The following is an 18,061-nucleotide window of genomic DNA, read 5'->3' as shown; positions in this document are numbered from 1 at the left end:
GCGAGCGAGGAGGGGCGCTGCGGGCTCGGCTGGCGGGAGCGGCAGGGTACCTCCCCCCCCCCCCCCCCCCCCCGCCATCTTAGGTGTGCCTCCGTGATTCCCCACCACCATCCTTGTAACGGGGCTGTGATCCCTGGTGGCGCCCGCGGTGGGCTGGTGTGGCAGCGAGGCGGGCTGTCCCCTCAGGGCGCTGCCTTTCGAGCGCGCTTTGCAGCTCCTGTCGCGGGGAGGAGCCCCACCAGGGCTCGGGAACAGCCCGCGGACCACGCGATTCGTGCGGAGTTTTTAATGCTGTCGGGAAGTTGGTAGACTGAAACTGTCGTATTCTGTAACTAGTGCCCCTGAACTTCAGTTGCAGCCGGATACTACTAACTTTTTTTACTTCTTTTTGCAGTGATCCTATGAATTCCAAAATGAAACAGAAACCGAACGCAGAAAAATCATCGGGATCTTTGCAGGTATAGGCTTTAAAGTCTTGAAGCTAGACTATGGGAGCAGTTAACGGATAGAAAATAGACGATGACATTTACGAAGAGCATCTCAAACACAGAATTTGCTTTGTTCTGAGTTTTGCGCTCAGTTCTCTGGGAAACGGTCCCTCTGTTGGACACAAGTTTTCCATCCACTGGAGGAATACAGAGGGATCTGTGGCAATGTCCTTCCACCTGGCTTATGTCCTGTTGGCTTGAGTAACTTCCTGGCAGGCAATGTGGCTTGGGAACACTCTGTTCTCCTTGGGTATATGTGCTTAAGAATACTTTTTTCGTATTGCTCAGCAAGTCCTTTTTACTTTGACACTAAGCTTCCTGTCTTTACATGTGATTTTTTTTAGGTGCTGCCTACCTGCCTTAGTTCAGTTACTGGATCAGTCTGGCTGCTAAGGGGTTGTAGAGTAGGTTTTGTAGTCTGGCCTTTATAGGGGTGAACTTACTAAGAGTTAAATCTGTCTTGACTTCAGCATGCTTTAACTGAAGTATTCATGCAGGCAGTTCTGTTTCTGAAGTCACCTTTGAGAGCCATAGTTGCCCTGGAATTGGTGGAAATGCTTAAAGGATTTAGGCTTTTAGGAGGTCATTGGTAAGACATTACTAAAGCTTATACCTATTCCAGTCTTGTTACAAGACTCTTTTGTTAAACCTTTTAATGTAGGCCCTAATTGGAATTGTACAAACACAACATAAAATAGAGGCAAGTAGCCCTTTATCATGTGGGATACAATCACTCTCTAATGAAAATTTTTGGTGTTAATGAAAATTGCCAATTGCTAAGTCTGACTTATACACATGATAATCTTGTCCTATAGTGACTCTAGGGTATAAATTCCTCAGCGTGGCTTTTTGCACTTTCAGTGGGTTAACTCAAGTATTAGTCAATAATTTCTTGGCAGAGTGTGCTTAACTCTAACCTTCAATAGCAGCAAGCAGTGTCTGACACACGATGTAATTCTTGTTCCCAGAGCAGTTAGTGTTTGTCCTTTAGTTCAACAGTAGGATAATTGGTAGCAGAAACTACCGTGGGAAAGGTGAACTCTTGTCATATGAAGTACAGTGGGAATCGGTAACTTTCTCACGCTGGTGTGGCATTGTATTCTGGCTATTCTTGCTTGGTTGTCTGCCATTGTTTGCTGTCCCATGGTGGTAGTGTAACCAACCCAATCAGAAAGCTTTAATGCAGGAAATGGGTATTTGTGCATGACAGGAAAGGTGATAAACATACTGTTTATACAAAACAATAGCCTGTCTGGATTGAAGCGAGGAAGCTTTAGATCCATTTTAATGGATCATCGAAGCAACACATCTATTTAAATGAACACCACTTGAAGGTGTGTTCACAGGTAACAAAACCAGGTACCACCTGAAGTGATCTGTGTGACTTTACCACATAAACTTGCAATTGCAGTCACTTCTGTCTCTGTCCCTCAAAGTCTAATACTGCTGTTGTCAAATACGACTTTGAGAGCTTCAGCTAATGTTTACATGTGTCACTGCACTGTAACTGGCCTTGAAATCTAGCTAGAATATTTCTGCTATAAGACCTGTTCAAGTTCTTTTATGAAGGGTAAGGGTTTTCTAAGAGGCAGGGACTGAGCATAGCTTCATGTGATAAGATCCATCTTTGCTACAAATAACTAGATCCCCTTTACGTAAGTCTTAACATAGACTAAAGTATCATCTTTTTGTCTTGAAAAGATGAACCATGGGTTACCTTAATGGAAGCATGACAAATTCTTAAGTTTCAGTTTATGTAGTGGCAACTGTCTGAAGCCATATTTGTCTTTTAGAAGTACCTCACAGACACCACATGCAGTGCTGCCCCAAGACGGACTCTTAAAATGATTCAGCCTTCAGCAACAGGTTGCCTGGTTGGCAGACGTAATGAGGTATGAATTAAAAGTTAACCTGTATATGTGTAATTATTTCTACTCAGTTAACTGCTTTTGAGCTTTTAACTGAAAACTAATATATTCGAAAAAACATATAATCTGCTAACTAGTGTGACACAACTTAAGCTTACTGTTGGTTTAGTAATAAACAATACTAAAAACTAGCAATTTCTGAGTACTTCAGGAAAATGTTTGAGATTTTTCTTTTAAACCTATGGGTACTGAGGAATATGTCAGTAAACTAGAACTATAATGTGAAGGAAGTGGGGCTTATAAAGACTTAATTTGCAGTCATGAGCGAGCAGACTTACAAGTTTGTATTTTTAAAAAAGCTGAAGTACTGCTCTGAGGTTAAACCTGCCTGTGTTTTATGCAGAAGAAATCTTCAGTCAAAAGGAAACTCTGGAATAACAAGTTCACCTCAAAGGCTTCTAAAGCTGAGGTGTCTGTGGAGAAGGAGCAAGAAAATGAGAATATGAATGATGTTGTTCAAGCTGTAGATCTCATGGTAAAAGGTATGTGATAATTCCTGAAATATTTTCTTGCACTTAAAATGCTATGCTTCCACTGGAATAGAACTTGAAACATGGTTCCTTTGTCAGTTAGATAAGGGCTTTGTGGGCTTTTTGTAATGCCTAGCAGGAATTAATGATACTTGTCCTCTGCAGTATAGTAAACATGGTATAGATACCTAATGTTTAGGAATGATTTTATGGTAACCAGTAGCTGAGAACCATTGTGTGCAGCAGTGTTAAGTCCTGTAGCCTGTTACCTTTGGTTGGCTACAAGCTTTCAAGTGACTAATAATTAAGTTGAAATGAAAGCCTGTTTTGGCATAGTGTGCTGCCTGTGCAGTTTTTCAGAACCATTAAGCCCAATATGGACAGTGACTTGGTAATAAGACTTCTGTCTTCCACAAAGTACTCATTAAGACTGACAATTGCAAATGTGACCATCTTGCAAAGCCTGCTGCCATGCTTGAGGCAGCTTCTTGGAAGACTGCCTGTATAGCCATTAATACAGTGTAGGATCTCTGTTCTCTGTAAGCTTATGTCTCTAGTTGTAAATTTACAACTAATCTCTGGGCAAACACTATATGGAGTGAGTTCTTACTATCACAGTATATGGAACACTTGTATACAAGTTAGGTATCTTAAGGTGATCTCAAGAATTCAGTCTTGGCGCAGACTTACTGTAGCTTCTTACTTCAGGAAGTCCTTCATCTCAATATTGGAAAGAATTGGCTGAAGAAAGGAGGAAGGCTCTGTATGAAGTGCTTCAAGAAAATGAAAAGGTAGCTAGTGAAAGATAACTTCTTTATGACTGGCTGTTGTTTTCCTGTTATAACACTTTGTTGTTTGATCTCAGTTGCACAAAGAAATTGAACAGAAAGATGGTGAAATTGCCCGCCTAAAAGAAGAAAATGAAGAGCTAATGTCCCTTGCTGAACATGTGCATTATATGACCAGCATGATTGAGGTACTTAAAGGAATTTTCAGTTAATGTTGTAGGATGAAAAAGCAAGAAACCAGCAAAGATATTTTTAATGAATCATGACTTCTGTTTTGTGTGCTCTCACAACTCTTCATTTTAAGTTACCATCTGACCTGTTTCCTGTGGCATTGCTTTGAATCCAGAGGAATAAAGCCCCTTCTAGGGGATGAGTTTTTCTACCTTAGAACCCACAGGAGTAATGAGAAAGTACCAAGAGCAATGTTTTCTGAAGGGGAGGTTCAACCTATTGTCATAACAGAACAGGCTTTGCATATTAGGGATGGTGACAAGGGAACAAAGGGTTCATTTTCACTTTCCTGAGATGACTTAAATTCAGATGCTTAATATCTTGTGTGAGGCTGCTGGCTAAATGAAATGTTTGTACTAGCTGTGTCCTTTGAGGAACTAAGCTTGAAACAGGGACACAAAGTGGGGCAGTGAGAGGGAGAAGGGAGCACCCATGTTCTTTAAGTCAGGGTTTCACTGAGGAGTTGCTAGTTGCATGGCCTAGAAAGGGCTAATGCACAAAGTCTGTAGGGTTCATAAACTTGTAAATGTCAAAACAGCTTCCTCTGAGAATTCCTTGGGGACAGGTAGTTGTGTCACTGATTCCATGACTCCTCTACCAGGAGCAGATTGTCTGTAACAGCCTCTGAAGTTGTGATAAATATATAGCCATGGAACCTTGATACTAAAATTATCAGCTAGGGTGTTTTTGTAGGGATTGAGCTCTCAACTGTGATATGGAGCTGGGTGCCTGGCAAATATTTTGATTCTCTGATTAGACTGGGGAGGTGGAAACAAAATGGAAGATGATTGCAAGCAACTTAAGAAGCAAACTTGATCAAGTTAATTTTCAGTTAGTGCAATTATTTAGATCAGTCTTGAAAGACTCCACTAATTTGCTACACTTGAATTTTTTTTGCATTCAGGGAGTGCTACTTGTCAGTGATAAACTCACAGGCAGAAATTAAATGACTTAAGGACTTAAAGAACTAATGTAGTTGGCAACTTCTCTGCAGTTCCTCAGCAGTTAAGTTCACTTATTAGTTGTAAGCTGCTCACTTCTGAGGCTCTAATGAGCCTTAAGTGATACATCAAACAACCCGAAGCCTCAAAAGCAGCCTCTTACAGTCCTGTTTTTCTTCCTTAGATCAGGTTAGGTGAGGAACTTCTAGTTTGATCATCAAGTGCTAGAAACTGCTGGGTCTTCCAGTTCATCTAGACTTAATGTAGCTTCATTATATCTGATTAAAAATTATGAACTTAATCTGTTGTATAGTAATTTTTCTAAAATTAAACCTATATAGTAATATTTAACTTGGGAAGCTGTTTCCTATATTTTACGTTGCCCAGGATAAAGCCTGTCCTACTGAAGAACCTAAGTAAGACTTAACAAAGCTGGTGTGGTCTGAGTTAGAGGTAGCAATTTGAATTGAACTCAAGTGTGTTAAGATTTCTGTGACTGAGGAATGTTTTAATTATATTGGTGATCTCCAAATGAAGATAATTAGTTTTCTTAATTCAGTATTATTAATTCAGTCTTATTTTGCTGGCTATTAAGTAGAAAAAGTATGAAGTTCACTGTCTTCTGTTTCTTTCTAGAGGCTAACTGGGGAAGCACCTGACAATCTTGAGACACTGAAGAGTCTGCCTCTAGAGGAATCCAAACAAGAAAATGAAGAGCTTAACCATGAAGATGATGCAGACAGTGCTTCTGAAGAAGGGCCATCACAAGTATCATGTGGCTTAAGGGAGAGTATATCAGATCTTGCTTCAAAGGAAGCAAATAATTTGCAACTGGAATGACAACCTTTAAATAGGCTTTTGTGTGTGGTTTTTAATTGCAGACTTCCTCTTGATATACTAAAACTTCTCAGGTATAGAAACTCTTGTGGAAGCATTACAGATGTGTTTTAACTGGAATCATGTAGCAGTGGGAGTGTCTGGATACTGCATAGAAAACTTACTACAGGCTGCAATTAGTTGCTTGTATAAAATGCAAATACTGTGTATTTCAAACTGTTGTGTAAATATCTTATCAGTTGGTCTGACATGATACATGAAAATTGAGAAATAAATTTTTGCCTTACCAAAACAGCCTCTTATTTGAGTGGGAATAGCTAGTTCTAGGTTTAAGTTAATTGTGACTACAGTAGATGGAAGCTTTGGAGTTTTTTAGGGCATGCCTGGGCATTTTTTAACTCCTTAGATTTGCAGAATTCTGGAGAACAGAGTGGGTTTGGTGGATAGGGAAAGCAAAATAAAATGTGTGCTGTTGGTGAGGCTTCAGAAAGTCAAGAATAAGGTAATAAGAGTCAAGAGCTAAAGTTTAGTTAGATTTATGCTTTTCAGGGTTTTTTAGTAATTGCCTACATCTTTCAAGGGAGCTTTTTCCAAGATGTATACGTGAGAGTTTAAGTAGAAAGTATTATAAAGTCTCTTCTAGAAATAACATTTATTGGCTTATAAAGAAAAGGTGGGGTGTTCTTGCTCCTAATAGCAGCTGTACTGAAAATTAGATGGATACAAAGCAGTCTACACTTCAGAGCTATTCTGAAAGGAAATTCAGTATCTATTTTCAAAGTACTGCTCTGGTATTTACCAGAAGATGAGGCACCTTTTTACCAAGATAGTTATGTTCTGAAGGGTTTACAGGAATAAAAAAGCACTCTTTAAAACCTTCAGCACCTTACCTGGCATCTGTATGGGATGGGGGGAGATGCTTGCAGTTGAAAGCACTGAGGTAGAAGGGGAGAGGAAGTTGAACACAGGTTTTCCAGTCTGGAGTGAACTTGGCACTTGTTCTGTAAGTAACAAGGTCTTCCAAGGATAGGCTTTAAAAGATGGTGGCCATTGCAGTATCTTGTGAAGAGCTTAAAGTTGAGTGGCTTTCAGGAGGCAGGCCAAAATGGTTGCTTCAGGGTATGTGTAAATATGCCTGTGGAGCTAGCAGATTGGCACCTTTAGATTCCTTCCATATCTTATTCTCTCCCTGTGGGTGTCAGTAAGTTAATAAACATTTTGCAACTGATTTCAGTTGTGACATTCAGGGAATGTTGGAGCCATTGTAGGAAGTAATACTCCTGGCTTTCATTTCACCTTGAATCTGGTAACCAGAAGGTGAAGCAGCATTTTTTCTGGGAACTTTGTAAACAAAAGATGACACCTTTCAGCTTGTGCTCTAGAGGGTGCTTAGACATAATCCTTCCCATCACAGTGCAGAAATGGTGACAAAGGCATGTCCTTTAACTTGCACCAATGCTGTGTTTAAGAAAACACAAATGTCTGGATGTTGGATAACTGCTTTGTAGAGTAACCTTGGTTTTCTGCTAAAAATAGATAATGCTGTCAAGTGACTTAAACCTCTCCCTATCTCAGATTCTAAGCAGTTTTCATGTCAAAGAGTTCAACAACAGTCAATGAGGAAACACATAAAATTTAACTTGTTGTAATAGTCTTTATGCAGTGCTATTTAGTTTAAGTTATTCACAGTTAACAGTCATTCCTGCCAGAGACTGTAGAAGGGAAGAAAGTGCTGTTGTATAATTAGCTGGCCAGGCAGACCAATCCAACTGAGACAGCAAGTGCAACTTCTCCACCACTTCACCTCCTGCTCTGTGAACTGCTGTAATACAGGTGCTATTGTTAGAACAAAGAACTGCCAGAAAGTAACAATTCCAGAATTTGCATGCATTGTCTGCATCTGGCTGTTCCTTGTTTTCATCAAGATGGTCAAGAAGAATGCTTGTTAGATTTAAATCTTGTGCTTTTTCTTGACTGATTTCAGTTAAGTAACAAAGACAAGACAGTCCTTTGAGTAGCTGGATCCTTACTTCTGTTGAAGTGGATTGTGTACAAAATAAATCGTGCGAGTTCTTCATGTAGGCTAATGGATGTAGTGCAGCATTGGGCCCACCTGTAATAGAAGAACTTTCTACATTGAAAAGACATGGGCCACTCAGTAATACATACACTGCACCAGAAGTCTTCAAACCCAGGCTACTATGGTTTTATTAACTTTAGTTACTGGAGAGAATAGTTTTCTGTATAAACTCTTGAAAAAACATGCTTCAGGAGAGCTGGAGTGTGGCATAAGAATAAAACCCATATGTGTGCTCTCACAGATGTATTGGACCTTGATCAATCTCCCTACGCCTATTATATCAGAGACATTAATGTATGAAAGTCTTGTCAGAAGTTTTATGGTGCTGCATTAATTGCTGTTTAAAAATGTTCTAAAAGGGTCAAGTTTCATTTAGTGTCCTGAAAATTGCTGAGTACTTTTTTAAAACATGGATGCAGTAGAACTATCTTATATAGTATGTACAGGAACTTTGTATACATGTGTGAAAGGCTTGTCAAATGTGTGGAAATTATACAGAGATTTGTGTAATTAGTTCTCTTAACGGCCATCTGACCTTTTATTTTTAAGTGTATAGGGAAACTCATTTAGCACTGAAACATAGCTATGTAACAGCTGAAAATCAACATCACTAAAGACAAAGAAATTTCACATCCAGCTACATTACAGAGAACATTCTGTCTAGCAGACTAAAATTACCAGTTCTGGAACCTAACTGCAGAATGTGATTCTTTCCAAGAAGTCAGAAATGTTTTTGTGCGCCAACTCGCCCAGCATGCTGACTCCTTTTCATTGCTATAGACACAATCTCATCTTTCATTGAAGTATTCTAAGGCTGCTCAGAAGTGTGATGCATCTACTGCGTCCTAGCACTTCCCCCATAAAATGTGCATGTCCTAACAGGACAGAATTTCAGAAATGCGACACTAAAGTGTGGGGAGACAGGCCATGTGCAGGTGTCAGATGTTTCAAGAAGGAACAGCTGTGCAGGGACTAGCAGAGGCAAGCAAACTGTGGGAAGGGCAGATGGGTTGTGCGAGGAAGAACTTTTAATCGGTTTAGCAAAAATACCAATTTTAGTGTAAACATCCATTGTATTTAAGACGACACATGGAGAAGTGAATTAGGCCATAATAACTACTTGGCTGGGCGACTGAAATCACTTGGAGTTTGGCATTGTATTGCTTATGTGAGGGCCTACAGCATTGTCATGTGTTGGAGCTTGTGTTGCAGCCTGTGCGTAAGTAATGAAGTTCGTCATCGATTTTTACAATGAAGCACACTGCATATTCATTTACTTTCCCTTAAGGGCCCTCTGAGGTTGTTTTTTATTCAGAACTGGATTTGAGACTTTGAGCAAAGGTTTGCAAATCCGCCAAGGCTGTGTGTTTCCAGCACTCTGTTGTTCTTGAGACTGAATTGCATTGTTACCATCATTTTCTTCAGCAGAAAATGCTTATTGTGTATTGTTAATTTCTCTTTCTGCTCTTGTAATGACACAAAGTAGTTCAGTGAATGATAATGGTGTTCTGAGAAACTTTGATTTGCCGCTGCTTTGTTGATCTGCCAACGACCACCTGTAATGAAATGTGATGGGTCGTGTTCAAGGTCAAACCCTTGGATAGGACGATACCTCTGTCATACCCTCGGGGCATCACAGCTGTTTGAAGGGGGGTGCTGTGGATCTTATCAGGATAATTTCATTGCAAATCAGCAAAGCAGGGGTCCGTACTTAAGATATACAGTCTGGCAGTCGTATTGACTCCTAATGTTGAATGCTTAAAGTCAGCAATAATCTGTATATAACAGACTGCAGCATAGGGTAAAGCTATAGTAGATAGCTTTTCTGAAGGTATACTGGGGACAGGAGGGGTCTTGCCAACAGCAGTGTGAAACTCTGGGCAGCCTAACTTAGGCTGCTGATCTAGCTAGAGTAGTGTAGAGGCACTACGGGTTTACACCTACCAGGCAGAACACAGAGACAGTAACAGTGTGGCAGGGGTAGTGAAAACCACCATAGTTCATGAAAAGCTTGAGGTAAGAATAAGCCACCAACAAAACCAGGCAAACCGAGTGCAGTTTTCCTGGCAAACTCCCTATCTCTTCAGTCTTCACCGCTGCCGAGTTATTTTGGTACAGGAGCTTTTTCCTAACGTACTTTTCTGAGGTGGCCCAGACCTATAAATTTGTTCAAGTCAACCTGCTGCAGCCCTAAGAAAGAGGCTTTGTAATTACTGCCTGCTGGTTCCTTCTTTGCTAGTTGGTAAGGATCCGTTTTGCTACAGTCCACCTCTATGCGACTGGTTTTTCCTAATCCACAAAGGAGAGCTCTTGCATTAATGTGGTAGGAAAGGGCAGCATTGTCAGCTCTGCGAGCATAAAAACGTGTTAAGGTATGAGACAAATACATGGTTTGTTCCTTTTTATTTGCCTTCTGGTTTTGGAAGCTTTAAGGTTCGTTCACTTTTTCAAGCGTTTGTTACTTATGGGATTTTTTTTGGTTTTGTTCTTAAATTAAGAGTGCGATTTTTTGCATATGTTGTCATGAATCATGTTTGGACATGATTCTTTGTTTTATTGACTTTTGTAAAACAGTATTAATGCTCAAAGATAAATTTAGCCTCTATACATCTATACCCCAGGTTCAAGCTTGTCAGTCTCAGATACCACAACAGGAACTAAATTTGATCTAACCGTTCCCACTAAAATTCCTGTGAATTTCCTCATTGACTTTACTGAGAGCGGGATTTGCTCCTATCTGGTTCATATGAGCTGTATACATGTTTTTTAACGGTTATGATGGTGAGCAGATCAGCTGTAGGTTAATAAACTTCTCAAAGGGTGGATTTAAACTACAGTGAGATGAAAGTAGATGTCAGTAGATGTAAGCTCCGTGTGACAAGGTACCTGTACGTGTGAGCAGCCCCATGCTCTCTGCAGCTTTGGTGCTCTGCTCGATAGGCAGTTCTGCGTTCCCCAGGTCTGCGCCGTAAGCCTGAATGTTTTTAAGAGGTTCTGTCTGAGATGAGTCTGTCTTCACAGAAGGGAAGAAAGTAATCAGCCAAAGTTTGGCAACAGTCCTGGAGCCTCTTCAGCATCTTTTCTGCTAGTCCTTGTGGAGCCTTTCCTGGGAAGTTCCCTGAATGATACACAAAGCTGGTTTGCTCTGGACTTAAACTAGGAGTAGCTGGAAATGTAGGGTACTAGTGCTTGCTTGAAAGTAAACTCATCTCACTCGTTACTAAGCGACAGTTCAGAATGTAGCACCTACAACCCGATGACATCATGGCTTTTGCTTTAACAAAATCGTGCTCCACGCTGTGATACACAAACTATGAGCAAGCTTTGACAGATAGTATGTACTGCAGGTAGGAGCTTTTGACAGATATGGGAATATAAGAATATTCTCATCTTCTTTTTAAATAGTGTATGCCTCTTGCTGATGCTCTGGGACACGAGCAAGGGCCTGCACGCACGCATTGAAGCAACCAGAGAAGGAACACTGAGAGGGCGCAGACCTCCCCTTGCTTCCAAAATAGCATTTTAGTTTAAAACTGGCTTTTTTAAAATGTGCTTTCATTCACCTCACAGAGGTACAACTAAGAGCAGTCATTTTTGCTACAGTTTCATCCCTTCTCTACTTTTTCTACTTTTGTGGTTTGTGTTTATTTCAACTACGAAAATAGTTTGCCACACTGGCCATCAGAAAGATGAAAAAGCAAGAGTTGTGCATATTAAAACACAAGCTAGTGTTGCACCATTTCTCCCGCTGCACAAGAAGTTTCTGTGTCTCTCTGCCCTCAGGCAGTAGTCCTTGCTATGTGTATTCTTCACTTGCTCTAATTTAGATGTTTTTGTACGATCTTAAAGTAATGTTCTAAGTCCTAACAAAATTGGTGTGGTATGAAACAAATTATTTCTACGCTGTAAGAAATCTAGCGGATGACTTCACATAATTTAGCTAAACTTTTGAGGTTGTCATAGTCTTGTCCTGGTGACCAGGCTTGAAAAGACAAATATTCCTTACAAACCTTTTCCCTTCATATGGCTAAACAACTTCCCTAATGGTTTGCCCCAAATCCAGCTGCAAGTAGGTGGCTTTTACTGAGCCACTTACGGTACTGGGAGCTGACTTGCATGATGTTCGAAGGTTGTATGAGCCTCACCATGGAGGGGCTGCTGGTAGAAAGAGTGACTATACATATGGACTGATGTGCTTTAGTAATTAAAAAATAATCTTTATTATAACTTAAATGTGATAGGAAATATGGTGAGTACAAATGCTGCAAAACTAAAAGCAAAAAACCGAAAAGAATTAAAAAAAAAAAAAAAAGCAGAAGTCAGTACAAAAGGACACCTTGGAAGGATTCAGCTGATGGAACAGGCATGTTATCAAAACCATAAAATGGTTATTTCACCTTCTGCAAAAAGAGTCTATACCCCTCAGTAAACAAGTAAGCATTTTGAACTGTACAAAATGTACTTTTTTAATTAAAGGAAGAATATTGTCCTGGTAAATATATATATTTATAAATATACAGATATGTACATTGTTGTAACATTCACAGTAAAAAACACAAAACAAAGCAACCCCTGCCTGCCAATGTGTTTGGCGCACGAGGCTTCCTTTTGATGTGAATTGTTTGCAATCTTTTCTATGTAGTCTATGCAAATTTGGATACTTTAATTGACATCTAAATAGCATTTCATGCATAATGAACACAGTACAAGAACACTCTTCTGTTAAATTCTATTCACCTCCTCTGTTAACTTAAGGCTCGTAATCAACAGCTTGAAGCACTCGCTGTCTTTCATCCTTGCAGTGAGGGGGGGGAAAACGCATTCACTTCACCCTCTGTTTATTACTGCCTCCGAGGTCCGCTTTAGTTTGTTCCAGTTCTTTATATTGAAATCACTCTATAGAAGCTATGATCCACTAATTAGAGTGTATGAAATCCAATCCTGCCTGCAACTTACAGGACCAAATGGCTTTGGGGACTCGCGCAATTAGCTGTATTCACTCCTTCTTCTCGGAATAAATAAATGCGCTTTACCTCTTCATTTAGTTTTCAGAAACCTACGTGATTGTTTGATCCCCCTCACAAAGCTCTGTTTTAATGATGGTTCGTTGCTGGAGGGCAAGAGAAAGGAAATAAAAGACCAGCGGAGGCATTTAGAATGAGTCACCAAAGTGACACCTCCCGGGGTTTACATCATGCTGTTTCTGGAGGCAAAACTTGAAGAAACTTGCTCTATATTTCATTACGGAGACAAACCTGAGAAAGCCGAGTGGTGTTCCCCACCGCTGGAGCGTTGCTGGGGACACTGCATGGCAGCAGATGCTTAGCTCGGGGTTGAAGAGAAAGCTGCTTTGCAGTCCCGCTCAGGTGGCCTCCTACTTGTCCGTGTTAGATACAGTATCGCACGTCTCAAGCTTTCACGACAACTTCAAGGAAGTAAATGTAATAGTAAAATATACGAAGATGCCAAATTCTAAAAACTCACAGAAGTCTGTTGAGGCTGAATAACTGCAGTTACATTATTTGTTACGAATCACTCAAGAAAGTATTGCTCCTCAGCATCCAACTGTTCCGTCATGAGCTGTCAAGAGGAGCCCATAGGAGCTCTTAAGCTGTATTTTAGATTTTGCTTTTCTTTAAAAAGTCTGTAAATTGCTACATTTTGGGACATTCTCATAGAATTCTTCGAAGTCTGTCTTCTGCTCCCCCCTCTGGAGTGCAGCTCCATTGTACTTTAATGACTGTTAAATGTAGGCAGGTTCTTTTCCACCTAAAAAGCTGTGGCAGCTTCAGTTCCACGGCGGCTTCCGACTTTAACAAACTCACGGGGAAATTTGTCCAGCTGTTCGTATGCCAGTCTCCCATCTTCACCTGAATGCAAAATGTTAAAGCATAATTACGTATTATTGCATTGCCCTGCAACTTCTAAAGTACTGGGTTCTCTGCTGTTGGAAAGTACTGATCTGCTGCTTCCTTCCCTACTTAAAATTTCTTATGTTCTTGAAGGCAAATTCAGAAATCACTTGGAAAAATTAAGCATGCTGTGAATGTTCACATTATTTTTTAAATTTTCTCTTGTAGTCTGCTTGTTTTATCTAGAGCAAAACAGAAGCAGACGTGGCTTGTATGATTAGCTGACAGTATCTGTACACTTGTCTTCCTAAATGACCTGTGGCGCTTGTCAAGGGCCCAGCTGCAGCTGTGATACCCTCCAGGCACATGATGTTTATCCACTTCTACTTTGGACAATATAAAGTTTACCCACTTCTCACTTCCTGGCACTTTAAAGAAGTGAGTCTAGCCACATCTTTACTTATATGTCGCAGAAAAAGAGGAAGCCGTATGTTTGCTAAATTTAGCTATTTGTGCCTCTCAAACCCTTTTCTCTTAGGTACTGTCACCTATACGCGCCTGAAGATAGCATTGAGCCTAGTGTGTTGAATTGACCATTAGGAATCAAACTGTTCAATGACATGTCATCTAGAGGAATGGCAGTATAATCTCCCAGTGTTTTCAAAAGTGTCCCTGGACTAGTTGTTTTATAACTTCAGCAATAACGTGTCCAGCAGCAGAGTGAATTCCTGCTGAACTGGTGAACGAAAGAGAGTCCGTTTGAAGAGTTTGCCTAACTACAATTACAGATGGACACACACCCATGGAGTGGGAATTCATGCGTAGCCTAAAGGCCAGATAAATACAATTTTTCTGTGCCACTGAAGTATTGGGGCCCTGAAACTCTGCAGCCACGCTTGCAGTCACACACTGCTATGCAGCCAGACTGCAGGTTAATGAACAGCGTAGCTGTTGTCTCAAGGACAAACAAAGGTCAGTGCAAGGTGCCTGTGGTACTGTGTGAAGGAGGACTTGCAGGCTAAGGTCTGTCTAAATAAGCATATAAAGATAATTCAGGTTCAATGAACACTTGGCAGTGATAATGGCACTTGAGAGTGTGATAATGGCATTACAGGGGTGATAGGAGGGGATCCCCAAGAGAAGGGTGTATGATACGCAGCAGGCAGCATGCCGGTCCTGGCTCCTCAAGGCTGCTTGGTGTTCAAATTCATTATGAATTATTTCTGTTTGTCAACTTCTCCTTTGCTATTTTTTTTCCTTTTCTACTTCCCGCTCCAGACTCACACAATTCAGTTTCTCTTTGGTCCATTTTCATCATTTTCAAAATGAATGCTTTCTAAGAATATACATTTTCTTATGTGTTTGACTCTCTAGGTATAAAGTTTTGTTTTAGTTAAGAATCTCACGTTTGTGTAACTCAGGTATCTTACATGCTGCTCTGTCAAAAAAGAAAATGAAATACTGCTCTAAAACAGGCAACTCACCAAGTGAGAGCAGGGTTTCGGATGCCACTTTTCTGATCTCTTCGTTGTCAGACTGGCAGAGCGTGACCAGCATTTTAATGCTCTCAGCAGCCTGGGAAGTGCAAAAAGAAATGCATTAGCACCGCACAGTACACCATAGTTTTATTTCATAGCCTTGCGTGGAAATAGCGACCATCCTCTGCATTGCCCTTCCTACTCCAGGGGGAGGGCCTTGGTGGGGACACGAGGAATGGGGTTTCCCTGAGGAGGAGCATCTAGGAGAAGGTGTATTTTTTGCTGTCAGTGTGGACCCTTTCTAACTTTCCTACCCAATGTGCTACATGCATAATTCTGGCTGAGCAGCTACGTCTGCCGCTTCTGACCATAGGATGGGTGATGGGCCATGGCACAAGGCCACAAACGTGCCAAGGCATGGGTAAGGCAGGGAGAAGAACAGGAGGCAGGCGGCGAGGGAATGAGTTTCACGCTGGGCATGTCCAACCTGGTAGGTCTGAGAAGGCTGTTCTCGCCAGCCTAACTGTGTCTACAGGGGTATGTTGGCTGGCCAGGCCAGTCACTTCACTGCAAGCTCCTCACTGACACCTGCGCTCACCAACATGTCCACATTTTTGCCTTGCCTCTCCTATTTTGGGAAGAAAGCAAGGAATAATCCTGTTCTCTGGTACAAAACTGTCAGGCGTTTGGGGAGAGCAGCTGTCATAGTGTCTCTGGCAGGCTATTTAATACAACAAGAGAGATGAGTGAAAGGAAGGGCAGGTACTGCCCCGGTGTGACATATGGAAGATGCTCTGAGCCACAGAGCCAGGATTTGTATGAGCCTTGTCACTCTGGGGGGCACAGGTCTGACCTACAATGCTCTGAACCAGGGCTTAGCTAGTGCAGCCATTAAATCTCACCGCCCCGTCTTGAACGTAGTCGCTTATGCTTGACTCAGGGCAAGTCTGCAGTGGGTGCACACTGGTGACTACAGCTCGAACGCTGACGTGAGTGATGGAGCCACAGCAACACAGATGCAGAGTGGGACCTGGTGCGGCCGACATGCTTTGATGTGGATGAGACTGCCATTGGGTTAGCTCATCCCCAGTCACCTATCAGTTGGAGCATTCCCATCCTTGAAATATCTGCCAGAAAGGCTTCAGCTTTTTATTTGAAGATCCCAAATGACAGAGGTTATTTGAGGGAAACCTCAGTAGTTTTTCTTCCCAGCAGTTGCCATTCTTACTGTTCAAGATGCATCGGAGCTACACTGCTCAAGTTAAATATGTCTAGCACCAGTTCCCACCGCTGGTCCCTAGTCTGCCTTTTCCTGACAGATCAAAAACCCCACTGCACCCTACATGCAGCAGAGGTGTAATGCCCCTCACTGTCACCTCTCGAAGATTCCTGCCAGCATCTTGTTCAGGGTAAAACATGTTTTCCATATTTAAACAATATTGGATTATATATTGGATGGTATCAGTTCTGGCTGGGATGAAGTTACATTTTAGAGCTGTCTTCTCCAGGGGACAGTTTTGAGGGAGAAATATCAGTCCGTGGTGTGTCTGTCTGATAGAAATGCTTTTTTGGCTCAGTGTCCCGTACCAGTCAGGCTTAGGTGGCTGCTGTTTCCCATGGCTCTGTACAGCCAAAACAAAAGCAGCATTTTTCCTTCCTGTCATGGGAATGCAGAAATGGTACCAGACACTAGCTGAAGCTGTAGCACCCAAATGTACCAGCTATTTGTCCATAGGGTTTGTATGTGCTGCTTACAGCTGCTCTGTGTGGTGTCACAAAATGACTTATGACCTGTCTCTCCCTTTCTCTTCTCCCACTGCAACCCACGTGCATTACAGCTAATTTTATCCTGGGAGAGGATGAGTTTTTTCCCCTCTCAGTCAGTACTCCGCAGATGAATAATTTTTTTTCTCTGTGATGCGGAAGTAAGTCTCCTAAAATCAATATGAGAGGGAGGAAAAGATAAACTTCATTATCATCACAGAGCCTGGCTGTTTTTGAAATGAAGCTTCTAAACTGTTCCCAAACAGCACGGTATCTGTAAAAGGATGCAGTGCAGTAATGCAAAACAAAAGCGCTGCTGCTGCTGCTATTGCAATTTTTGTTTTGTTGTTTGTACCTCTCGGATGTCCTTTCTTTAAAGTAAAGTAAAGCCAAGTGCCACAACTTAATTCCTTGTCTCTTACCTTGAGGTATCTTAGAGCCAAGCAAGCTGCTTTCTGCAGCTGGAGGTTGGGCTGGGTTAGTGCTTCACAGTAATAAATCAAGGCCTGAAAGTAGATAAAGAAGAGTAGCAATGAAAATGTGCCTGTGTGGAGCAGAAGGGTGAGCGTGGAGGCATTGTTAACCTAGTAAAGAGAGAGGGATTGCAGCCCGCATCCCCAACAGCGAGCGTGTGGGACAGAGAGGCGCAGCCCCTGCAACAGGTAATGTTGTGGGATAATTCTCTACAGCAGATCCAGGCCATACCACTAGTTATAGCTCAGTGTGAGTCTGTAGTCTCCAGCCAGCTTTTGGTGAGGAAAAGTTCATGTTAAAGTGAGAAGCACAATCCGGCACCCTTGAAGGCCTTTCCGCATAAATCACCAAAGAGCTTTAAATGGGCCTTAGAGTCTAAATAGCTCAAGGGTTGACTCTTGAGATGGTCTCTCTAATGTAGGGATAGTAACAGGCTGGGATGAACCCCAGAGGGACTGCAAATAACTATTACAAGGTTAGCATGAGCTGCTAGACCAGCTTACTGCTTGGTCCTGGAAATTAGTAGCTATTACTGAGCAAACAAAACCAGTGTGAGCAGCAAATCTCGGTGGCAGTCGGCTGTGCAATGAACTCATCTGCAGCATAAGGCTGCATAATGCCCTCATACAAGGCACCTTGTGGTCCTTCCTGCAGGTAGGGAACCAGGTATCAGCTACACACGCCTGTTCCAGGAGGTTCTGTTTTCCCTGAGATGCTGCCTCCATGAAGC

General features: G+C 41.7%; 2 protein-coding genes across 4 annotated transcripts in view; one reads left to right on the top strand and one right to left on the bottom strand.

The window, feature by feature from the left end:
* The first annotated feature begins 352 nt into the window (after nucleotides 1-352).
* Nucleotides 353-5,958, top strand: GMNN (geminin DNA replication inhibitor). Of its 2 annotated transcripts, XM_009482348.2 has the most exons (6): nucleotides 353-458; nucleotides 2,282-2,380; nucleotides 2,760-2,898; nucleotides 3,595-3,677; nucleotides 3,752-3,862; nucleotides 5,483-5,958. In XM_009482348.2, exons 1-6 carry the CDS (start codon nucleotides 402-404, stop codon nucleotides 5,684-5,686), a joined length of 693 nt encoding a protein of 230 aa, XP_009480623.1. In that variant the 5' UTR covers nucleotides 353-401; the 3' UTR covers nucleotides 5,687-5,958. The 2 variants fall into 2 exon arrangements, with proteins under 2 accessions (XP_009480623.1, XP_075561889.1); XM_075705774.1 differs by lacking the exon at nucleotides 3,752-3,862.
* A 6,065-nt stretch (nucleotides 5,959-12,023) lies between these two features.
* Nucleotides 12,024-18,061, bottom strand: part of RIPOR2 (RHO family interacting cell polarization regulator 2) — a 69,755-nt gene continuing 63,717 nt past the window's right edge. For both annotated transcript variants that reach the window (XM_075728277.1, XM_075728278.1), the window contains 3 exons: nucleotides 17,280-17,363; nucleotides 15,100-15,190; nucleotides 12,024-13,633 (listed from right to left, as the gene is read on the bottom strand). In XM_075728277.1, coding sequence (XP_075584392.1) covers nucleotides 13,533-13,633; nucleotides 15,100-15,190; nucleotides 17,280-17,363 — 276 coding nt within the window. In that variant the 3' untranslated portion in view covers nucleotides 12,024-13,532. The remainder of the gene's footprint in view (nucleotides 13,634-15,099; nucleotides 15,191-17,279; nucleotides 17,364-18,061) is intronic.

Source organism: Pelecanus crispus, chromosome 2 (genome assembly GCF_030463565.1).
Source record: "Pelecanus crispus isolate bPelCri1 chromosome 2, bPelCri1.pri, whole genome shotgun sequence".
In the NCBI taxonomy this organism is placed as follows: domain Eukaryota; kingdom Metazoa; phylum Chordata; class Aves; order Pelecaniformes; family Pelecanidae; genus Pelecanus; species Pelecanus crispus.
The sequence above is the reverse complement of the archived record's forward strand: the minus strand, read 5'-3'. Positions and strand labels throughout refer to the sequence as shown.